The sequence below is a fragment of the Cetorhinus maximus genome, chromosome 18 (assembly GCF_964194155.1).
Source record: "Cetorhinus maximus chromosome 18, sCetMax3.hap1.1, whole genome shotgun sequence".
NCBI classification, from domain to species: Eukaryota; Metazoa; Chordata; class Chondrichthyes; order Lamniformes; family Cetorhinidae; genus Cetorhinus; species Cetorhinus maximus.
This window is the reverse complement of record NC_135896.1, coordinates 2,934,762-2,960,050: the sequence shown is the minus strand read 5'-3', so window position 1 is coordinate 2,960,050 and position 25,289 is coordinate 2,934,762. Positions and strand designations below refer to the sequence as shown.

Sequence of the window (25,289 nt, the reverse complement as noted above, 5' to 3'; positions counted from 1 at the left end):
ATGGGTGCTGATGGCTTTTCCCTTATTGACGTGTAAGCCAGTGAGTGTCAGTTAGCTATTTGACTCTGGAGGGCGTACCGGCCAAGCCCAATTCTGTCCCCACCTGCACTTACCAAGTACCATCCAAGCTCTGTCTGATACTGGAGCCACAGCAGATCATTAGCTTCCCCCCATAGTGAGCCACTATAACCACGCTGTCTAGCAAAGGCCAGGAAGCTCCAGTTTAATCTCCACTTAAGATGAATTCTCACATCTCAAACACAGCAGGAAGGGAGAGGCACTACCATTTGCCTTAGCAGCCCCCAATGAGAGTCAGCACCTTCAGGAAAGGAGGGGACCTGGAGCTGGATGCTAATGTGGGGGGTAGGATTAGTAAGTTTGCGGATGACACAAAGATTGGCCGGGTGGTTAACAGTGATGTTGAGTGTCTTGGGCTACAGGAAGATATAGACGGGATGGTCAAATGGGCAGATAAGTGGCAGATGGAATTTAACCCTGAAACCTGTGAGGTGATACACGTTGGAAGGAGTAATTTGACAAGGAAGTATTCAATGAACGGCATGACACTAGGAAGTTCTGAGGAACAAAGGGACCTTGGCATGTGTGTCCATAGATCTCTGAAGGCGGAGGGGCATGTTAGTGGGGTGGTGAAAAAGGCATATGGGACACTTGCCTTTATCAATCGAGGCATAGATTACAAAAGTAGGGTGGTCATGTTGGAGTTGTATAGAACCTTGGTGAGGCCACAGCTGGAGTACTGTGTGCAGTTCTGGTCACCACATTATAGGAAGGATGTGATTGCACTGGAGGGGGTACAGAGGAGATTCACCAGGATGTTGCCTGGGATGAAACATTTAAGTTATGAAGAGAGGTTGGATAGACTTGGGTTGTTTTCGTTGGAGCAGAGAAGACTGAGGGGCGACCTGATCGAGGTGTACAAGATTATGAGGGGCATGGACAGGGTGGATAGGGAGCAGCTGTTCCCCTTAGTTGAAGGGTCAGTCACGAGGGGACACAAGTTCAAGGTGAGGGGCAGGAGGTTTAGGGGGGATGTGAGGAAAAACTTTTTTACCCAGAGGGTGGTGACGGTCTGGAATGCACTGCCTGTGATGGTGGTGGAGGCGGGTTGCTTCACATCCTTTAAAAAGTACCTGGATGAGCACTTGGCACATCATAACAATCAAGCTTATGGGCCAAGTGCTGGCAAAAAGGATTAGGTAGGTAGGTCAGGTGTTTTCTCACGTGTCGGTGCAGACTCGATGGGCCGAAGGGCCTCTTCTGCACTGTGTGATTCTGTGACCCCTATCCCAGTGAGAGTCAGCACCTTCAGGAGAGATGGTGTCTCCCAGCCTAGATATATAACTCCATACCCCTCATTGTATTTATATATATCAATGATCTAGATCTTGGTGTATTTTCAATGTTTGCAGAGGATACAAAACTTGGAAGTATTGTAAACTGTGAGGAAGACAGTGTAGAACTTCAAGAGGACATAGACAAGTTGGTGGAGTGGGCAAATAGGTGGCAGATGAAGTTCAATGCGGAGAAGTGTGAGGTGATTAATTTTGGTAGGACTAACATGGAGAGATAATATAAAATAAGTGGTACAACTCAAAAGGGTGTGCAGGAGCAGAGGGACCTGAATGTTTCTGTGTACAAGTCATTAAAGGTGGCAGGACAGGTCGACAGAGCAGTTAATAAATCACACAGTATCCTAGGCTTTGTTAATAGGGGCATAGAGTACAAGAGCAAGGAGGTTCTGCTGAACTTGTATAGGACTCTCGTTAGACCTCAGCTGGAGCATTGTGTACAGTTCTGGGCGCCACACTTTAGGAAGGATGTGATCGCATTGGAGACAGTGCAGAAGAGGTTTACAAAAATGATTCCAGTGATGAGAAACTTCAGTTATGAAGGCAGATTGGAGTGGTTGGGACTGTTCTCTTTGGAGAGGAGACGGCTAAGAGGAGATTTGATAGAGATGTTCAAAACCAGGAAGGGGCTGGACAGAGTAGATAGGGAGAAGCTGTTCCCAATCGTAAAAGTATAGATAATGAGAGGGCACAGATTTAAAGTGATTTGCAAAAGAAGCAAATGCGAGGTGAGAAAAACAAGTGGTTCGGGTCTGGAATGCACTGACTGGAAGTGTGGTGGAGGCAGGTTCAATCAAGGCATTCTACAGGGCATTAGATGATTTAAATAGAAACAATGTGCAGGGTTACGGGAAAAAGACAGGAGTCACAAGGCTGATTCAGAGAGCTGGTGCAGATATGAAGGGCCGAATGGCCTCCTTCTGCACTGTAACAATTCTGTAATTCTGTATACCTCATTAACATATCTCCATACCCCTCACTGTACACCTCTTTGATATAACCCACACCCTTTCCCTTTGATATTCTCCACAACCTTCGCTATAATGTTTTGGCTTCTCATCTCACATTCCCTGTGGCTCCATTATAAACACTGCGCTCCTCCTTCACTGAGTTCCCCAGGCCTTCCCTTCACTGCTGAGGGTGCTGACTCTGGGATACAAGTGCACAGATCCTGAGGTCTCTCTCATACCTTACCAAGGTGGCCAGTTGTAATGTGTGGCCCAGGACAGTGAGCTCCAGCACATTGTTCAACAAGTGAAGCAATCCCAAACTTCCCTCACCCAAAGTTTATGTGCACACTCAGAGTGCAAGTCTGTGGAACAGGGTTCAAGCACATGAGCTCGGAATGTTCTTTCCTCCAACCTGGCTCAGGTAGGCTGGGGCCTCTGGTCTCTCTCCCTCCTCAGAGCAGATTAACCAGCAGAGCTGCAACTCTGCGATCATTTTGGTCCAAAACTGAGGGAATTCAGTTCTGTGGAGAGATTAGAGAATCAGAGAAACTTACAGCACAGAAGGAGGCCATTCTGCCCTTCCTGCCTGTGTTGACTCTTTGAAACAGCAGTCATCCATACCACTGTTATTTTCTGAGCAACTGTCTAAGTTCTTCATCCTCAAGAAGCTGTCCAGCTCCCTTTTAAAATTATTCATGAAATCAACTTCCACCACTTTTTCAGATCGAGTGTTCCAGATCCTGACTGCACCAGCTCTCCGAAGGAGCAATTCACCTCATGCCACTTCCCCACCTTCTCCACATTCTTCCTTTTCAGATAATAATCTAATTCCCTTTTGAATACCTCGATAGAACCGCACACTCTCAGGCAGTGCATTCTAGACCCTAACCACTTGATGCGTGAAAAAGTTTCTCCTCATGTCGCTTTTGCTTCTTTTGCCGATCACCTTAGATCTGTACCCTCTTGTTCTTGATCCTTTCAGGAGTGGGAACAGTTTCTCCCTATCTACTCTGTCAAGACCCCTCATGATTTTGTCAAGAGCCCTCAGGATTTTGAATACCTCTATCAAATCTCCTCTCAGCCTTCACTGTTTCAGATAACCAACCAGCATTGTCCTCAAATACCAAACAGGAACTTCATTTGCATATTGAAAGATCTTGCTATCTGATTCAGCAGTAGTGATTCTGTGATAACTTTCTGAACGAGAAAAAAAACTCATCTCCCCCTAGATCTTTCTCCAATAATTCTGAGTCGGTTACCTATAGATATTATCCCACTGGCCAGAGATGATACTTTTTCCCTATTTCCTCGAACAAAATCTCTCATCATCCTGAAAACCTCTATTTGGTCACCTCTTAACCTTCTCTGTTCCGAGGGGAACCTCCTCCTCCTTCAGGTATCATGCCCTAAGAGAGTGTTGGCAACCGTAGACTTCCATTGGATTGGTCCATAATTTTGCTTGGCAAAGTAATGCAGTGGTTTCCCAGGAGAACAGTCCTAACTTTTCCAACCTCTCCTCATAACTGAATCCCTCACTCTGGTGACATCCTGGTAAACCTCTCCCTGTTCCCTTTCTAAGGCCTTTATACCTTTCCTGAAGTTTGGAGCCCAGAATTGTCGGTACATTATTCCAGCTGAGGCCTAACCAGTGACTTATAAAATTCTAGATGGATCTTTTTTCTTTTCTATTCTATCCTCTATTTATAAATCCAAATAACCTATATGCTTTTATAACTACGTTATCAGCTTTCCCAGTCATCTCTAAGGATTTGTGTATATGGACACCAAGGTCTCTTGCTCATCAACACTTTACAAAATCAGAAGCTGGGATTGTTCTCCTTACAGCAGAGACAGTTAAGGGGAGATTGAATAATTATATTCAAAATCATGAGGGGTTGGTAGGGTAAAGTATTGGGGGAAATGGTGGTGTAATGGTAATTTCACTGGCCTAGTAATCCAGAAGACCAGGCTATTGCTCTGATGTCACAGGTTCAAATCCCACCATGGCAATGGGCGGAATTTAAATTCAATGAAAAAAATATCTGGAATTGAAAGCTGGTCTCAGTAACGGTGACCATAAAACTATCATTGGCTGTTGTAAAAACCCATCTGGTTCACTAATGTCCTTTAGGGAAGGAAATCTGCCGTCCTGGCCTGGTCTGGCCTACAGGTGATTCCAGACCCACAGCAATGTGGATGACTCTTAAATGCCCCTCTGAAATGGCCTAGCAAATTATTCAGTTCAAGGGCAGTTAGAGATGGGCAACAAGCTGGCCTGGCCAACGACACACCCACGGTTCCATGAAAGAATTTTTTAAAATGGAGAAACCATTTCCAGTGGCAGAAGGGTCGACAGCCCAAATGGACAACAGATTTAGGGTAGTTGGCAAAAGAAGCAGAGGGGCAGATGAGGAGAACTTTTTTGACACAGCGAGTTATTGTGATAACCTGAAAGGGCGGTGGAAGCAGATTCAATAGGAACTTTCAAGAGAGGATTGGATAAATATTTGAAGGGAAAAAAATGTGTGGGCTATGGGGAAAGAGCAGTAGAGGAGTCAAAATAATTGGACAGCTCTTTCAAAGAGCCGGTACAGGCATGATGGGCCAAATGGCCTCCTTCTGTACTGCAATATCCGTATCCAGAAAACATCTCCTGGGATGAGTGGAGTTAATTTTTTTGACCATCTTCTTACTCATTAGACAAGTTGGACTCCAGGTGCACCGCCTTGATCTTCTCATCGGCCAGGTCAGTGCTGAAGTGTGGATTCACACGGTGCTGTTTGAAGAGGTACTCCGATTTCTCCCTAGGCGTCTGGAGCAGTGATTTAAGGACTGGTGAGCGTTGGTTAAGGATTTTATTTATTGGTGGTCTCCGTGGCTGAAGCCATCTGAGCAACAAGAAAAGGTTGATCAGAAATCAGAGGAAGGAATCTCACCCGTGTACAATTGAGTGGACCTCACGCACCAGCATTCCCAACTGGATCTAATTGCCTGGAGTCCATAGACAGACAAGCACCCCCAGAAACCACCCACACACCACCCCACCCCAAAGCCATCTAAGGTAGCGCCATTTGGCACTAAATTGGCAATCTCCATCAGAAAGGAAGTTGGTCTCACAAATGGCAACTGGAAGATTCATTCATTAGGAGATGCTCCTTGAGTTTGGACCTCTGGCATTTTATACCTGCCCTGCAAACGTTTGATGGGGACAGTGTAGAGGGAGCTTTACTCTGTATCTAACCCCATGCTGTACCTGTCCTGGGAGTGTTTGATGGGGACGGTGTAGACGGAGCTTTACTCTGTATCTAACCCTGTGCTGTACCTGTCCTGGGAGTGTTTGATGGGGACAGTGTAGAGGGAGCTTTACTCTGTATCTAACCCCGTGCTGTACCTGTCCTGGGAGTGTTTGATGGGGACGGTGTAGAGGGAGCTTTACCCTGTATCTAACCCTGTGCTGTACCTGTCCTGGGAGTGTTTGATGGGGACAGTGTAGAGGGAGCTTTACTCTGTATCTAACCCCATGCTGTACCTGTCCTGGGAGTGTTTGTTGGGGACAGTGTAGAGGGAGCTTTACTCTGTATCTAACCCCGTGCTGTACCTGTCCTGGGAGTGTTTGATGGGGACAGTGTAGAGGGAGCTTTACTCTGTATCTAACCCCGTGCTGTACCTGTCCTGGGAGTGTTTGTTGGGGACGGTGTAGAGGGAGCTTTACTCTGTATCTAACCCCGTGCTGTACCTGTCCTGGGAGTGTTTGATGGGGACGGTGTAGAGGGAGCTTTACTCTGTATCTAACCCCGTTCTGTACCTGTCCTGGGAGTGTTTGATGGGGACGGTGTAGAGGGAGCTTTACTCTGTATCTAACCCTGTGCTGTACCTGTCCTGGGAGTGTTTGTTGGGGACAGTGTAGAGAGAAATTTGCCCTGGAGAGGTGACCTGTATCCCCGTCTGATTCAGCACCTTCAGGAGAGGGAAGAAAGGAGGGTGGAAAATGAAAGCATTTAAGTTCAAAATACAGGGTTCTTCATTGTAACACTGTTACCTGGAGCTTCCTTGGGAACTTTTGGAGGTTTCCTCCCTCTTCACTTTCTGAGCAGGGTTGAAAAAGTCTGATCGAAGCAATCGTCCTATTTCTGAATTGATCACATCAAGGTTTTTCCTTCCATATGTCACCCACGTCACATAAGCACAGTAGGAGTAAAAGCTCTAAAATTACAAGAGGACGTCGCTTAGTATCTAGGAACATAGGAGCAGGAGTCACTTACACCAAACTATTTACATTTTGTGAAAAATTACTCTTATGACCCTAAAGTACACATACGTGTTATTTCCTCAAACAGTGGCGAAATACATCCCTTTATACCGAGTGTGAGCTGAGGCTCTGCGGTAGTCCTCTTGCCTCTGAGTGATAAGGTCCTGTGATTATAAGGCTGACACTCCAGTGCAAGTACTGAGGGAATGCTGCATTGTTGGAGGTGCTGTCTTTCGGATGATATGTTAAACTGAGGTCCCATGCTAAGGTGGATATAAAAGAACACATGACACTATTTTGAAGACACCATACAGAACAAAGCAACCCTTTTGATCAGTACACCGTTAGACTGGTATCATCCACACTGTTTGCTGCACCTCCAGCTTTGTGTCACTTTGCTCTGTATTTCCATATCCATGTCATTCATATATATCAAAGAAGCAGTGGTCCCAGCACTGACCCTTGTTAGGGAAGGAAACAGTTAAAGAAGTTCAATTGCTAATTATTCGGTTGTTTAACTAAGTACCCATTTGGTTGTATAAAAGTGATAAGGGCTGAGACTAGTTTGGTCTGTGGAGAGTTCTATGAAAAGCAGTAAAACTCTCTTTTGGTTTCAGTCTTCATTTCTAATCAACTATTGGAACTTAACTGTGGTAGCAGAGAATGGTTGTTGCTTGTAAGTAATAGATTGGAAACTAAGCTTTCTTTGGACAACAGACTGTATTTGGAGTTAACTTTAAGAGCAGAGTGGTTTGGAGAAAAAAAAAGGAGAATGGCTGAATCAAAATGTTGAGTTTCGGGATAGGATTACCCACCAATGTTTTTGGAGAGTGAACCCTATGAGCAATGGAAGAATGAAGTAACTATATGGACACGGGTTACATCCTTGCTGAAGGAAAAACGGAGAATGGCCTTGGCACTTTTGTTACCACACAAAAACAAAATAAGATGCAAAGTATTTTCTGAGTTGGGGCCTGAACATTTGAACACGGATGAAGGTTTGGAAATGTTATTAGATTTTATGAATAAGATCTACTAGAAGGATGACTTATTAAGTGCTTATGAAGCATGGTCTGATTTTGACAAATTTAGAGAATTGGAAGAAAGTTCCATAGAAGATCACAAAATGGAATTCAGTGGACAATATGCAAGATTGCAAAAGTTCTATTTAGAAATTCCCCAATCGGTGCTGGCATTCAATTTACTAGACCGTGCCAAAGTATTGAATATGGACAGGCTTCTAGTTCAAATGGGAGTTCCGTTTGCAGAAAGACACACACACACTGCTAGAACAGATGTCAGAAGTTCTAAAAAATTCCTCGGAAAACATTCCTTTCTGGCAATGTTCATGGCGCAAATGAGCCATTTGGTGGTAAGACAGAAAATGGAGGATACAATGTTAATGGGATGGCAAGATCATTTAGAAACAGGACACAGGCCTCAGTATGAAAGGATGGTTTGTAACTAGAAACAATAAGGACAGAAACACCTTGGACATTTCTGGCAGGAGAAAAGAATTGGGGAATTACGACAAAAGAAAGAACCCGAGAAATGCCCAGGATGTGGTCAATCGGTGTGCTAGATACAATTCAAAATACCATTATGTAATGAACTGTCCTAAACAATGTAATAACGTGTTCGAAATTAAAAATGAGACAGAAGACGAAGAAGATGGAGATATTGACCAAAGAGAGGGCGTTGTATTAATTACAAGAAGCTTCAGCCCGGTGATGAATGTCTTGGTGGAAGAGTCCTTCAGCTGTGCGGTGCTAGATAGTGGATGCACATCTACACAGTCTGTGGAATAGACTGGTTAAAACGCTACCTGGACTCCTTAAATGACAAGGACCAGAATAAGGTTAAAGAATTTGAGAGTTTCACCAGTTTCAGATTTGGAGATGATAATACCCTAAATCTTTAAAAATGGTAGTGATTCCCTGTAAGATAGCTGGAGTCAATCATTTCATCAGCATGAATGTAGTGTCTAGCAAAATACCATTACTGTTTAACAGACCATCGATGGAGAAACCACAAATGAATCTGGATATGGAAAATGACAAGGTCATTGTATTTGGAAAACCTGTGGATTTACAATTTATGCAATCTGGACACTACTGTATTCCTTTAATGAAACCTAACTTTTCTACTAAGGAAATTAAAAGCGTTATTAGCGTCAGGGAAAGGAATTTGGAAGACAAAAAGCAAATTGTGTTAAAATTGCATCAGCAGTTTGCCCATCCTTCTTCGTAAAGATTAAACATTTTGCTAAGGGATGGAGAGGACATTAGACTTATAGAGGAGATAAGTGACAGATGTAGGAAATGCAGAAGGACATCATCACAGCCGATAGCAAGTCTGCCCTTAGCGAGGGACTTCAATGAAGCTGTGGTGATGGATTTAAAGGTGTGGGATAAAGGAAGGAACATTTTTTATTTTACATTTCGTAGATTTGGCAACAAGGTTTAGGCTGTTGATGACCATGTACAGTAAAGAAAGTAATTGTGGATCAGGTAATGGAGAACTGTATAGGGACCATCAGCGAAATTCCTCACTGATAATGTGGGGGCATTTGCTAATGACAAGTTCTGGGATATGTGTGAAAACATGAATATAATAATTATGAATACAGCAGCAAAAAGCCCCTTTAGTAACAGAGTGTGAAAGGAATCACGCGGTTATAGATAAGATGCTTCGTAAAATATTGGCAGATAGTCCAAGCTGTAAATTAACATCAACTCCAGCATGGGCTGTCCATGCCAAGAATTCACTGCAGATGGTTGGGGGCTATAGTCCATATCAGTTGGTTTTTGGTAGAAATCCAAAAATTCCCTCAGTCCTGAGTAATCATCCCCCAGCTTGGGAGGGAACTACAATTAACTCTACCTTTTTTCTAAGCATTTAAATGCACTGCACATGGGTAGAAGAACATTCCTTAAAGCCGAAGTTTCAGAAAGAATTTGGCGAGCTCTAAGACACAATGTACGACCATTGGAAACTATTTTCAATCAGGGAGACATGGTATACTGTAAAAGACAAGTACTTAACGAGTGGAAAGGCCCAGGAAAGATTGTAGGTAAAGATGGTAAAACAGACATTTTACAACACCGGAGCCAGGCCATATGGGCACACTTATCAAGATTAGTTGGCGGGGATTACAAATTTACAGGTATGGAAAGTGTGGTAGGAAGGGTCAAGGAACCACGTACTTCTCATACCTTTATGTTGCATGATTGTGAGGACCGGGTATCTGAAGATGAAGACAGTAATTCGGACGAACAAGATGAGGTGATTTGTCCCAGAGGACAACTGCCGAAAGCTGGCACTAAAGTTACATACTTCCCAGAAGGGGGTCAGTCAAAGGCGGGATGTGATAAAAGTAGGTAGAGCAGGAAAGGCCATTGGGCAATATAAAAACTAGTTAAACGTATGAGATAAAGGACAGGCAGTTAGGCCTATGGATTGGGAACACGAAGTACAAAAATGGAAGGCACGGAATTGCAGTATCAGTCCAGACAGTGGGTGTCGGAGTCAACATCTCTCTCGGAAGAGATTGCGAACTGTTGAAAGAACATCTTTAAATGAGAGAGGGAGATCAAACAGTAACAGTGCAGAGCATGATAGAGGGCAGGATAGACAGACTGGTAATGCTACAAGGATGAGAAGCCCATGTGATCAAGAAGTCTTTGTAGCTTCAAACAAATTAAATGATAAATTAATAAAGGATACCAAACAGCAAGAACTCCATAGTTGGAAAGAATTTGGGGTATATACAGGTGCCAGATAGGGAACAACCAGCTCTGTCTCATAGATGGACATGCACGGAAAAGGTGCTTCCTGATGGGACTTATAAAGCTAAAGCCAGGCAAGTGGCACAAGGGTTTTAAGAAAAATTGGGTGACCGGGATATAAGAGTAGATTCACTTACGGCAGGGAAAGTTATGCTGAAGATCTTTTTGACTCTATTAGCTACAAATGCTTGGGAATGTACATCCATTGATATTAAAGCTGCTTTTTTGCAAAGACATCAACTTCAAAGGGAAGTCTTTCTCCGTCCACCAAAAGAGGCACCAAATGCAGAAGGGACTCTCTGGAAGCTAAATAAATGCATATATGGTTTAAACGATGCCTCCAGAGTTTGATATTTCTCTGAGGTTAGTTTTATTAAACTTGGGCTGTCTTCAGTTGGAAGCAGACCTGATAATGTTATATTGGCACCACAGAGGGAAACTTGCAGGCATCTTTATGATGCATGTAGATTATTTTTCTGTGGGCTGGTAGTAGCAAATTTGAAACCGTTGTCGTTAATGGGCTCAGAACGGAGTTTAAAATTGGAAGTCAGGCTCCTGATGCATTTAAGTACATTGGATTGGAAATTAGGCAGAGCGGATCACACGCCCTTTTACATTAGCAATCCTATTTAGAGAACATCAATTCCATTGCAATTAGTTGTGGTAGGGTCTCCCAGAAAGATACAGTGGCTTCTGAAACAGAAAGAGGGACTCAGAAGTCCAATTTGGCAACTCAGTTCGCTAAGCAAACAAGCCATACTTCAGTTTTGACTTTTTGGAATTGAGCACTAAAATGAACGATCCTAAGGATGAAGAAATCATTCGGGCAAACAAAACGGACAAGAGTTAAAATCGAGCAGTGTGTTTTGAAATTCTCATCTTTGGGTGATGTTAGAAAAATGAAACTGTGTTCAGTGGTGCGTCTTATGCAAATCTCTGTGATGGATTTTCGAGTGCAGGAGGATTTATAATATTTCTCATGGGAGGGAAAAAGGCAAATTATTTTTTACTATTCATTCATGGGATGTGGACATCGCTGGCTAGGCCAGCGTTTATTGCCCATCCCTGATTGCTCTTGTTAAGAGGGCATTTTAAGAGTCAACCACATGGCTGTGGGCCTGGAGTCACATTTAGGCCAGAACCAGGTAAGGACAGCAGATTTCCTTTCCTAAGGACATTAGTGGATCAGGTAGGTTTTTACGACAATGGTTCTGTGGTCACCATCAGACTTTTAATTCCAGATTATTATTGATTTCAAATTTCACCATCAGCCGTGGTGGGATTTGATCCCAGGTCTCTGGAACAATAGTCCACCACTATGCCATCACCTCCCCAATTGAGGGTGCCCTTTGGCATGGGAATCTAAAAAGATACGAAGAGTTGTAAAAAGTAGGTTGGCAGCGGAGACTCTTACCCTTGTTGAGGTGGTAGATATGGCATTCTTTATATCAAAGATACTGGCAGAAGTTTTAAATGGAAAAGGGTATTCAGGAATGGCACCAATCGAATGACTTATAGATAATTCACTTTGGGGAAAATGTTCACTCTCCAAAGTGCGTTAACGAGAAGAGATTGTGAATTGATGTTACAATCTCAAAACAGATGCTCCAGAATAAGGAGATTGCCAAGGTCAAATGGATTGAAAGCAGCTACCAATTATCTGGTTGCTTCACCAAAAGAGGAGTGAGCTCCAAGGAGTTACTGGAGACCCTCAAAGAGGGATGCCTTTTTCTTTAAGAAAAAATACTTTTGTGTGCTCATATCTATACATGTGTTTTTATTTTTAAGGAGGGGAATAAGGTAAATTTATTGAATGAAAAATATATACTGTTGTTTGTCATTACTATTTTTTGTGTTTATATAAACTCAGGGTTACTTTTTAAGAGGGGAATCTGTTGGGAAGGAAACAGTTAAAGTTCAATTGCTAATTATTAGGCTGTTTAACTAAGTACCCGTTTGGTTGGATAAAAGGGATGACAGCTGAGACTAATATGGTCTGTGGAAAGTTTTATGACAAACAATAAAACTCTGTCTGAAGGAGTCTGTCTTGGTTTCAGTCTTCATTTCCAAACATCTATTGGAACTTAACAACCGTTAAGAAATGGTTTTGTCAGGATGAAAAAGGAGAGTTTCTGGTTGCAGATGGGTCAGTAACCAGAGGGTACAGATTTAAAATAATTCACAAATGAACCAGAAGTGATGTGAAAATAATTTTTCTTTTACATAGCAAGTTATGAGGGGCATGGACAGGGTGGATAGGGAGGAGCTGTTCCCCTTAGTTGAAGGGTCAGCCACGAGGGGACATAAGTTCAAGGTGAGGGGTAGGAGGTTTAGGGGGGGTGTGAGGAAAAACATTTTTACCCAGAGGGTGGTGAGGATCTGGAATGCGCTGCCTGGGAGGGTGGTGGAGGCGGGTTGCCTCACATCCTTTAGAAAGTACCTGGATGAGCACTTGGCACGTCATAACATTCAAGGCTATGGGCCAAGTGCTGGTAAATGGGATTAGGTAGGTAGGTCAGGTGTTTCTCACGTGTCGGTGCAGACTCGATGGGCCTCTTCTGCACTGAGATTCTGTGATCTGGAAGGGAGGTGGAAGCAGATTCACTAGTAACTTACAATTGGATATACATTTAAAGAGGAAAGGTTTGCAGGATTATGAGGTATCATGTCTTTGGAAACAGTCATGATGAAGTGTCAGTGAGGATCTTCCTCTTTAGAATCCATGCTAACTGTTGTTTGCTGATTGCTGTTGGATTGAGCTTCAAGTTTACCCTTGAGGGCTTTCGATCCTTTTAGCTGGAATGGAGGAGAGGCTGGTGAGCTATTCCCTGTCTGTGAGAATGCCACTTACCTCATACAGCTGCCTGTCCTTGTGTGTGGATGACCCCATCGCCCTGTCAAGAAATCCAATCAGTTACTTTGCTTCATCCCAAACCAACACAGTAAAAACCAATCGGCTATTTGAGCATATACTGTGTAAGAGAGCTACACACAAAGGGTGGGAGAAGTTTGGAAAAGTGTTTCCTAATTTCACTACTGAAAGATCTGGCTCGAATTCTTAGGCTCTGACCCCAAGTCCGAGACTCCCCAACCAGTAGAAATAGTTTCTCTCTATCGACCCTTATCTGTTCCCTTAATATTTTAAACTAGGATCAAATCACACCGTAACCTTTTAAATCCCAGTGAATACAACCCATAAGTATTTAATTGCTCTTTGCAATTTAACCCTTGGAGTCCAGGTATCATTCTGGTAAATCTATATTGCACTACTTCCAAGGCCAATATATCCATGGGGATATACCCAAGGGCAGGGAGGGAATGTACCTGTGGGGATGGTTGACGTGTTTAACTACAAAATAGGATCTATGGACAGTACTTAATGGAGGTGACTGGGTCTGGAGAGCTGATGAGATTCCCGCGTTGCCCCTTTTCAGGAAGGCACACCATATTAGGTAGTGACGGGCCTTTCCCAGGATTTACAACCCTGGGGTTGGAAGTCCAGCCTGCCAAGAGCTGCCAGCCAATCACAGGCTGACAGCTCTATTGAATGCAGTACCACTGGGGATTTGGCTGCTGCTGGTACTACACGTACCCGAGGCCTAGGATTGTTGCTGGATCCCAGGTGAGTGATGATGGGAGAGTGGGTCATGGGGTGGAGGTGGCAGATGAGGGGAACGGGGAGGGTGGTCAGCAGCAAGGGGGAAGGGGGGGTGGCGGTGGTTCTCGGTGGGTCCCCTCCATCCTGATGCTGGTTCCCTCGATCACGCACTGAGTGCTTGACAATGAGGTTTCCCTTTCTGGCAGCCCTTAAGCAAAGACACTGGGGTTTGCATTTTGGGCTTCCTGCTTGATAAGTCTCTCGCCCACCATTGGGTGAATACCAGCAGTGAGGGGTTAGGCCCTTCAGTGGTCATTCCCACCATCTGCCCTCCTGCCTGATTAAATGCCCCCCTATGAAACTTGCCAAGGGGGAGGACATTAAATTCCACCCCATGTTTTGTTTTTATTTTCCCACTCTTCTGTTTAAATTCCTGCATTGCCTCACCCCTCCCTATCTTTGTAACCTACTCTGGCCCTAAACCCTCTGAGAACTGTTTTCATCCAATTCTGGCCCCTTGTGTATTCCCGCCTTCTTCCCACCATTGGTGACCATGCCTCCAGCTGCCAAGGACCCAAACTCAGGAAATCCCTTGCTCTGTATTCCAATCTATTTCATCCGTTAAGACATACCTTTAAAATCTATCTATTTGACCACAGATTCATGAAAAGATACAAGCCATTGGGCCCATTGTGCCTGTGCTGGCTCTTTGAAAGAGCTATCCAAACAGTCTCACTACTCTATTCTTTCACATCAAATTTTTACTCTAAGTATTTATCCGGTTCCCTTTTGAAAGTTACTATTCAATCTGCTCCAGCGGCCCTTGATGAACAAACAAACTTACAGGGCTATGGGGAAAGGGCAGGAAAGTAGAACTAATCATAACCCTACTGAAGAGCTGGCACAGGCACAATGGGCTGAATGGCCTCGTGTGCTGCATCATTCTATAATATGATGTAACGATGCAAAGTATCAGTCATGTCCCCTGCCTCCACAAGAGCTCTTTACTTGTCTAAAATGAGCCCTGTGTTCAAAATACACGAGGGCAGCAGACAAATTCGCCCTCACAAATAGCCCACGAAACATCAACGATGGGGACAAAAAAATTCAAGAAAGGTCACACCCACACATTATGGGTCCTCCCCAGTCCAAACACAGATGAACAATTGCAAGCAAAGGTATCTCATTGAGAGTGGGAAAATAATAGTTTTGATTGGAGGAGCAACGAGTATGGGAGAGAGAGAATCTGTGAAGAGCTGCTCTCCCAACCATACTCGGTGTCCCAGTTCATCCAATCAACAGTTCCCTCTCTCCCACTCTCACTGCTCCTCCAGACACAGAATCTATGGAGCAGCTTAGGTGGGAGAGAGAGAGAGAGAGCCTGTGGTTGTAGTAGTTATTCTGGCCGGTCACGCTGCCACCATGCAGGATATTTTTGGCTGTGCCAATACCAATCAGGTGGAGGGGAGATGAGGGAAAGAAGCCAAAAACAAAAAAGGAGGGAGGCACCTGGAAATGAGATTGGGAGCAGGGCCTGGGAGAGCGGCCACTCAGCCTCGTGCTAGCCCAGACCTGGCAGCCATCCACGCAGATGTGAGTGATGGGGAACAAAACTGAAGAGCTCCTGAGATCTGTACTTACTTTCCACATGCCATGTGGTGCTGTTCAGCCATGCCCAGGCCCAGTAACAATCTGGAGTATATCTGTGCCATCAGTTTTCGTGCCAGATCCATTTTAGCGTTAGCCTCAGCTATCTCTATTTGGTCCAGAGCACTGAGAATAAGGGGAAGCAAAACAGAAACAAAACAGCAAAGAGCGATCAGACTAAGTAAGCCCCTCCCATTTTCATTGATCAACCCGGTCTGCCATCTCTGCCTCGATTCCCTCAAACCCACCCCACCCACCTTCTCATCACATTCTTTGAGAACACCTTCCAAACCCGTGACATCTACCACATAGGACAAGGGCAGCTGATGCTTGGGAACATCACCACCTACAAGTTCCCCTCCAAGCCACTAACCATCGTAGAACTATATCACCGTTCCTTCACTGTCGCTGGGTCACAATCAGTGCCAAATTTTGAGATGCTGGAGGTCTAAGAAAATGTGTTGGCCATATCATTTCTAAATCTACTATTACATTGTTTTCCTATGTATTAATCATTTGAGTCCCCAAAAGTCAGTAAAACTTTGCTTTTTTAAGTGAAAAAATATTGGTGCCACCAATGTCTTTTTCACCCCTCCCTCCAACAGCCTCCTCCATCCACCCCCCAGCTCCCACTCCCTCCCACCAATCTCCCATCCACCTCAATCCCCTCCAACTTTCTCCCCACCGCTCCCTCCAACCTCCCCAACACCCTCACAACCCTTCCCCAACACCCCCTCCCCAACTTTCCCCCCTACCCCTCCCCATGCCCCAACCAAACCCTCTCCACCCAACCCCCCTCCCAAGCCCCCAATCTCCTCAACAGCAGCGCGCAGCAACGAATGAAGTTGACCTGACAGACCAGCTTCAAAAAGTCCAAACTCTCAGCCTGAACATTCCAACTTTCTTTAATCTGGGTTCGGCACAACCTTAAACTGAATTTCCAAAATAAAAGTTGAGGCATTAAGAAAAGAAACAACTGCTGGACAAAACTGAAACAACCCAGAGCAATAAGTTAAGCTTAAAAAAAGAGTAATTAATAAAAATGACCAGAGTATGTGTGTGTGCCAGTCTCACTTCCAGGCTCAGGGTGATCACTCACCCTCGCCTACTGTGAGTGGGTGGTGAGAGTAAATGAGAAACCTGAGACTGGGAGTAAGGCAGACGCACAATCTCACGCTCATTATTTCTCACCCCCACCCCACACACACACACACATACACTCATTTTCTCAATGCAATGTTCATACACTGTAAGAACTCACCAAGTCTCCTTCGGCAGCATCTGCCAAACCCACAACTATTACCATCTAGAAGAACAAGGGCAGCAGAAACATGGGAACACCACCACCTGGAAGTTTCCCTCCAAGCCACTCACCATCCTGACTTGGAAATATATCGCCGTTCCTTCACCTGTCGCTGGGTCAAAATCCTGGAACTCCCTCCCTAACAGCACTGTGGGTGTACCTACACCACATGGACTGCAGCGGTTCAAGAAGGCAGCTCACCACCACCTTCTCAAGGGCAATTAGGGATGGGCAATAAATGCTGGCCCAGCCAGTGATTCTCACATACTGTGACCAAATAAAAAAAATACTCCAGGTGTGATCTCAACAAAGTGCCAAATAATTGTAGTAAGACTCGATATTGTTATACTCCAACCCTTTGTGACAAAAGCTAATATACCATTTGCTTTCCTAGTTGCTCACTGCATCTGCGTGTTAACTTTCTGTACGTTCATGTAGAGGGACACCCAGGTCCTTTCAATGCAAACATTTCCCAGTCTCTCACCAATCAAAAAATGTTCTGCTTTTTTTTTTATTTCTCCTACAAAATAGAAAACCACACATTCTCTCACATTATATTCCATCTGCCATGTTCTTGCCCACTCCCTCAACCTGCATTTGTCCCTATGCTGCCTCTTTGCATTGTTCTCACAGCTTCCTTTCCTACTTAACTGAGTAATGTCAGCAAACCTGGGTACATTAAACCCACTGCCCTCCTCCACATTATTGATATGGATTGTAAATAACTGAGGCTCAAGTACTGATCCTTACAGTACCCTGCTACTTACAGCCTGCCAATCCAAAAATAACCCCTTTATTCCTACTTTCTGTCATTAACCAATCCTCAATCCATGCTCATATATTAGTCCCATCCTCTCTTTCTTTCCTCTTTCAGATTTTCCTATGTGACATGGGGTCACCACAATGCTGGTTGATCATTTCTTTATATCAACTATCATCTCTTTTCTTTTGGATTTGGCAGATTTTACAGCTGGATGCCATTCCTGCCACTAACCCTCCAATTCCCCCAGCCCTGGGAACCGTCAGCGATACACGTTGTCTTGCCTGCATTGGGTTATATTACCCTCGGCCCATAAGCGAAATTTTGTGTAAAAACCTCTTGTTTGGCCCCTTATTGAACACTTTTCCAAAATCCAAATTCACTACATCCACTGGCTTCCCTTTATCTATTTTGCAAGTTGCAACTTCAAAAATCTCTCGGTAGATTTGACAAACATGATTTCCATTTCACGAATCCATGTTTGACTCTGCCTAATTATATTATGATCTTTAAGTGCTCTGTTACCACATTCCTAATATGAGAGGTGTTACTCATCGGTAACTTTTGTTACCTCTTGACCTTATCACCTCCAGACCTGACAATTACAATGCATTCCTGGCTGGCCTCCCCTCCCCACAAGCCTGATCTCATCCAAAACCCTGCTGTCCCTATCCTAACTTGCACCAAGTCCCGTTCATGCATCATCCCTGTGCTCTCTGACCTACATTGGCTCCCAGTCTGGCAAAGTCTTAATTTTAAAATCCTCATGCACAAATTCCTCCATGGCTTCATCCCCTCTCCCTAGCTCTGTAATCTCCTCCAGCCCCACAACCATCTAAGATCTCTGCGCACCTCCAAATCTAGCCCCTCGCACATCCCAGATTTTAATCATTCCATCATTGGTACTCATGTCTGGACCCTAAGTCTGGAATTCCCTCCCTAAACCTCTCCACCTCTCTTACCTCACTTTCCTCCTTTAAGATGCTCCTTAAAACCTGTCCTAGTATCTCCTTATCTGGCTCAGTGTCAAATGTCTTTTGCTAATTGCTCCTGTGAAGACATTTTGCGATGTTTAAGGTTCTTTATAAATACAAGTTGTTGTTTATCATGTTGTTCAGTCATCTGAGACCAAATAGTCCCAGTCAGGTTTTAAGTCACATTGAAAGTGTCTATGACACCCACAGTCAGCTGCCCATCCAGAAGTTACCAATGTTGTTGGAAGCTGTGCCTGGCTTCTGCAGCCAGCCACTGTTTCCGGGGTTCTTTCACAGGTCATCAAAGATTTCCCACAGTGTGTTACAGATGGCGGTCTACTTCTGTCTATCTATCACCTCAGCTACATGAGTATAAAAATATTCTCTGCACTTATTAAGGAGCATCTTAAGAGGAGAGGGGGAGGTGGAGAGGCGGAGAGGTTTAGGAGGGAAATGCCAGAGCTTAGGGCCTTGTAAATGGTTCCTTTTCAATTATTCATCCAATTCCCTTTTGAAAGTTCCGATTGAATCTGCTTCCACCGCCCTTTCAGGCAGTCCGTTCCAGATCACCAACAACTCACTGTGTAAATGTTTGTCCCCCTCTGGTTCTTTTGTCAATTTCCTTCAACCAATCTCTTCTGGTTACTGACCCTCCTGTCACTGGAAATAGTTTCTCCTTATTTTATTCTAACAAAATCCCCTCATATTTTGGAACACCTATTTCAAATCTCCCCTTGGTTACGGACTATTGGCGATGTGATTCCCAACACCTTTAGCGAGACACTATTTGACAAATTTATTATAGATTTTTTTGGGGATGTAACTAGCGTGGTAGATAAAGGGGAACCAGTAGATGTAGTATACCTGGATTTCCAAAAGGCATTTGATAAGGTGCCGCACAAGAGGTTAATTGGCAAGATAAAGGCTCATGGAGTTGAGGGTATATATATTAGCATAGATAGAGGATTGGTTAATGGATAGAAAACAGAGAGTGGGCATAAATAGAGCTTTTTCAAGTTGTCAGGCAGTGAATAGTGGAGTGCCGCAAGGATAAGGGCTGGGGCCTCAGCTATTTACAATCTATATTAATGACTTAGATGAAGAGACAGAGAGTAATGTATCTAAGTTTGCTGATGATACCAAGCTAGGTGGAAAGGTAAACTACAGGGAGGACACAGAAAGGCTGCAAAGAGATATAGATGGGTTAGGTGAGTGGGCAACAAGATGGCAGATGGAATATAATATAGGGAAGTGTGAAGTTATCCACTTTGGTCATAAGAATAAAAAAGCAGAGTATTTTTTAAAAGGTCAGGAACTTGTAAGTGTTGATGTTCATAGAGACTTGGGTGTACAAGGAACACAGAAAGTTAGCATGCAAGTGTTAGCCTTTTTTGCGAGGGGATCGGAGTACAAGAATATAGAAGTCTTGCTACAGTTGAACAGGGTTTAGGTGAGAGCGCATCTGGAATACTATGTGCAGTTTTCACCATTCCTTCATCGTCACTGAGTCAAAACGATGGTACTCCCTCCTAACAGCACTGTGGGTGTACCTACACCACATGGACTTCAGCAGTTCAAGGAGGCGGCTCCACACCACCTTCTCAAGGGCAATTAACGATGGGCAATAAAAATGCTGGCCCAGCCAGCGGCACCCACATCCTGCGAGAAAGATTTTGGTCTCCACATTTAAGAAAGGATATACTTGATTTGGAGGTGGTACAGGAAGGTTCACTAAATTGGTCTCTGGAATGAGGGAGTTGTCCTATGATGAGAGGCTGAGTAAATTGGGCTTATATTCTCCAAAGTTTAGAGGAATGAGAGGCGATCTTATTGAAACCTACAAAATTCTGAAGGAGTTTGACAGGGTAGACACTGAGAGATTGTTTTGTTGGTCAGGGAATCTAAAACATGGGGGCACAGTCTCAGGATAAGGGGCCAATCATTTATGACTGAGATGGGGAGAAATTACTTCACTCGAAGGGTTGTGAATCTTTGGAATTCTCTACCCCAGAGGGTTGTGGATGCTCCATCGCTGAATACGTTTAAGACTGGGATAAATGGATTTTTGGTCTCTCAGGGAATTAAGGGATATGGGGAGCAGGCAGGAAAATTGGGTATTTTTTACTCATTCATAAGATGTGGGTGTTGCTGATTAGGCTAGCATTTATTGCCCATCCCTAATTGTCCTTGTTTGGAGGGCATTATTAAGAGTCGACTACATTGCTGTGGGTCTGGAGTCACATGAAGCAGTCCATATCCAAATGCAGCAAGACCTGGACAATATCCAGCCTTGGGCTGACAAGTGGTAAGAAACTTTTATGCCACACAAGTGCCAGGCAATGATCATCTCCAACAAGAGAGAATCTAACCATTGCCCCTTGATGTTTAATGGCATTACCACCACTGTATCCCCCACTATCAACATCCTGGGGGTTACCATTGACCAGAAACTGAACTGGACTAGCCATATAAATATTATGGCTACAAGACCAGGTCAGAGGCTGGGAATCCTGCAGAGAGTAACTCACCTCCTGACTCCCCAAAGCCTGTTCACCATCTACAAGGCACAAGTCAGGAGTGTGATGGAATACTCCCCACTTGCCTGGTTGAGTGCAGCTCCAACAACACTCAAGAAGCTTGACACCATCCAGGACAAAGCAGCCCACTTGATTGGCACCACATCCACAAATATTCACTCTCTCCACCACCAATGCACAGTATCAGCAGTGTGCACCATCTACAAGATGCACTGTAGGAATTCACCAAGCTTCCTTAGACAGCACCTTCCACAACCACGACCACTACCATCTAGAAGAACAAGGGCAGCAGATAGATGGGAACACCACCACCTGGAAGTTCCCCTCCAAGCCACTCACCATCCTGACTTGGAAATATATCACCGTTCCTTCACTGTCACTGGGTCAAAATCCTGGAACTGCCTTCCTAACAGCACTGTGGATGTACCTACACCACAGGGACTGCAGCGGTTCAAGAAGGCAGCTCACCATCACCTTGTCCAAGGCAACTAGGGATGGGCAATAAACGCTGGCCCAGCCAGCGAAGCCCACACCCCGTGAATGAAAAAAAACATGTAGGTCAGAGCAGGTACGGACGACAGATTTACTTTCCTAAAGGACATGAGTAAACCGATGGGATTTCACAACAATCGGCAAGGGTTTCATGGTTATTATCAGACTTTTAATTCCAGATTTTTATTGAATTCAAATTTCCAAGCCCAAGATTGGCCATGATCATATTGAATGGCAGAGAAGGCTCAATGGGCTATGTAGTCTGCACCTGCTCCTATTTCTTAGGTTCTTACGACCACACTTACGTCACAAAAATACCCGGCTTGGACTCCAAATCATACTTGGAAAGAAATGCGGAAAAGTAACTGAGTAAAGTCATCAGGAATTCATTCAAGTGACGAGTCCTGGAACAGCAAAAGAAAGAGGCTGCATTTTACATATCATAATACAACCAGCAAAAATTTGGAAATGAAAACTTTGGAAAATACACAGCAGTTCCATCCGAAACTGGGAAATTAAAATATTGTTTCATTGGTGAACCTTTCATCAGAATTCTTCCCCTCTCCATCATCCATCCACGTTTTTCTCCATTCCTTTCCCAATAGTGGAAGTATTGTTACTGACTCCCTTGGTCTTCTTCAAATAGTGGCTGTGGCATCTTTTATGACCACTTGATAGAGCAGGTGGGGCCATGGTTTATTGTTTCATCTTAAAGACTGCACCTATGACAGTGCAGCACCTACTCCGTGGGTAGCACTGTCACCTCTAAGGCAGAAGGGTGTGGGTTCAAATCCCATTTCAGAGATGAGCCCATAATCTCTAGGTTGACACTCCAGTGGAGTACTAAAGGAGTGCTGCCCTGTCAGAGATGCCGTTTCAAATGAAACTTTAAATCATAGCTACAACTGCTTTCTCAGGAGGATGTAAAATATCCTATGGCACTGTTTGATGAAGATCAGGGGAGTTATCCACAGTGTCCTGGCCAATATTTATCCCTAAATCAACTGGTGGGGTTTACCGTTATCCAGTAATCTCCAGGCTGCGTTTACCGTTATCCAATAATCTCCAGGCTGGGTTTACCATTATCCAATAATCTCCAGGCTGGGTTTACCGTTATCCAATAATCTCCAGGCTGGGTTTACCATTATGCAATAATCTCCAGGCTGGGTTTACCGTTATCCAATAATCTCCAGGCTGGGTTTACCGTTATCCAATAATCTCCAGGCTGGGTTTACCGTTATCCAATAATCTCCAGGCTGGGTTTACCGTTATCCAATAATATCCAGGCTGGGTTTACCGTTATCCAATAATCTCCAGGCTGGGTTTACCGTTATCCAGGGCACAAAATAGACCAGTAGGGCTTAGGACCTCAACAAGTTACATCAAGTTAAACAGGTCATTGACATGTACAGTATTTATGCTCCTATGAGCCTCCTCCCACTCCTCTTCACCTCAACCATCAGCATTTTCTTCTATTCCTTTCTCCCTCATATATTCATCTAGAGAACCCCTAAATGCATCAATGGCCAGTAAGGCCCCCACCGATCCCAAAAAATGCAATAGCAGCTTCTGCCTCCCTATCACAGCTATTGGGTGAATGCTGATGTTTCATTCCATGTCTTGTCCTGGTCAAAACTCACCAAGATTGGAGGCTCTCTGTGCAGGGTTAAGGCAACAGAATAAATTGATCAGCAGCATCTCTGTGCCTCCTGAGCCATCTCCATGTGCATTCTATCAGTTGCTTTAGTTCGTTGGAAAGTGGGGTGGGGACCAGAGAGACCGAGACATGGTGCAGTGAGAAAGTACCATACAGGAACCACCATTTCAGTGACGTGGTCACGTAGCTTGCTGCCCATTGGCTACAATACTGGGCTACAGACCAGTGTTTATGCAACCATAGAATCAAGCAACATAGAAAAAGGCCATTCATCCCATAATACCTGTGCTGGTTTGTTGAAAGAAATGCATAGAATATACAGCAAAGAAACAGGCCCTTATTCCAACTAGTCTGTTTTGGTGTTCATGCTTCGCATGAATCTCCTCCCATTCCATCTCCCTTATCTCAGCCTTCAACAAGAGAGAAACTCCCCTCGGCATTCAATGGCAATATGTTGCTGAATCCCACCGCCATCATCAACATCCTGGGGAGTCAGCATTGATCAGAAACTAAACTGGACCAGCCATATAAATATTGTGGCTACAAGAGCAGGTCAGAGGCTAAGAATTCTGCCATGAGTAACTCACCTCCTGACTCCCCAGAGCCTGTCCACCATCTACAAGGCACAAGTGAGGAGTGTGATGGAATACTCTCCATTTGCCTGGATGAGTGCAGCTCCAACATCACTCAAGAAGCTCCACATCATCCAGGACAAAGCAGCCCACTTGGTTGACTCCCCATCCACAAACATTCACTCCCTCCACCACCGACGCACAGTAGCAGCAGTGTGTACCATCTACAAGATGCACTGCAGCAACTCACCAAGGATCCTTTGACAGCACCTTCCAAACCCACAACCACTACCATCTAAAAGGATGAGGGCAGCAGATGCATGGGAACACCATCACCTGCATGTTCCCCTCCAAGTCACTCACCATCCCGTCTTGGAAATATATCACCGTTCCTTCACTGTCACTGGGTCAAAATCCTGGAACTCCCTCCCTAACAGCACTGTGGGCGTACCTACACCACATGGACTGCAGCGGTTCAAGAAGGCAGCTCACCACCACCTTCTCAAGGGCAATTAGGGATGGACAACAAATGCTGACCTATCAAAATATTAACAACAAGAAATCAAGAGAAACAAAAACACAGAAAGAGAGAGAAAGACTTGAGGAAGAGGTAGGGGAGGGTGGGAAAAGGCTGGGGTGGTGGGTGATCCCTTTAACCTAACTCACCCACTGGGACACTGAAGGGATGGGGTTCGAGCGATCCCTGGATCTAGTGTCCAACGAAGTCATGGGCCAAGCAGCAAACTCCACCCGAGCCTATCCCACCATCTGAATTAAAATTATTCCCAGTGTAACTGACAAAGACAAGCAGAAGAACACAGAGACAAACAAAGTGACTGACAAACATGTATAGAAAGAGAGAGAGAGAGAAGTGGGGCAGGAGAAAGAGAGAGAGGAAGGAAGAGGGAGGGAGGGAGGGAGAGAGAGGACGAGAGAGACAGAGATGACTACAGAGAAAGACCGGCAGTTTTATATCACATTTTACCACCCCAGGATGCCCCAAAATATTTTACAGCCAATGGGGTGCTTTGTTTGAAGTGTGGTCACTACTGTAATTAGGAAACATGCATAGAAAGCTTCCACAAACACTAACATGATAATCTGTAAGGGTGTTGTTCAACGGAGGATAACTGTTGGCCATGAAGATTGAGAAATCTCTCTGCTCTGAATAAGGAAGGACAGAACAGCAGTAGCACAGCTATAAGGCAGCAAAAAGAGCCAGCCTCTTACCCTAACATCTGCTGAAAAAGCAGTGAAATTCTCAGTGAATCATATTCTTTCAATAAAAGGAAAGCAGCCTCTGTTAAAGGAAGAACAAAAACATGTTACATCATAATAACCAATATATTGAACGCAATTAACACAATAACCCTGTCTGCTCCCACCTTCAGA

The 25,289-nt window shown here is 44.4% G+C and overlaps 1 protein-coding gene across 1 annotated transcript in view; it reads right to left on the bottom strand.

Moving 5' to 3' along the window:
• Nucleotides 1-2,696: 2,696 nt before the first annotated feature.
• The window catches only part of ppp1r36 (protein phosphatase 1 regulatory subunit 36), a 35,721-nt gene continuing 13,128 nt past the window's right edge, over nt 2,697-25,289 (bottom strand). The window contains exons 5-11 of the mRNA XM_078563391.1: nt 25,128-25,197; nt 21,974-22,072; nt 15,597-15,728; nt 13,209-13,251; nt 6,360-6,523; nt 5,014-5,208; nt 2,697-2,841 (exon numbers count right to left, since the gene is read on the bottom strand). Of these exons, the coding sequence (XP_078419517.1) occupies nt 2,697-2,841; nt 5,014-5,208; nt 6,360-6,523; nt 13,209-13,251; nt 15,597-15,728; nt 21,974-22,072; nt 25,128-25,197 (848 nt within the window). The remainder of the gene's footprint in view (nt 2,842-5,013; nt 5,209-6,359; nt 6,524-13,208; nt 13,252-15,596; nt 15,729-21,973; nt 22,073-25,127; nt 25,198-25,289) is intronic.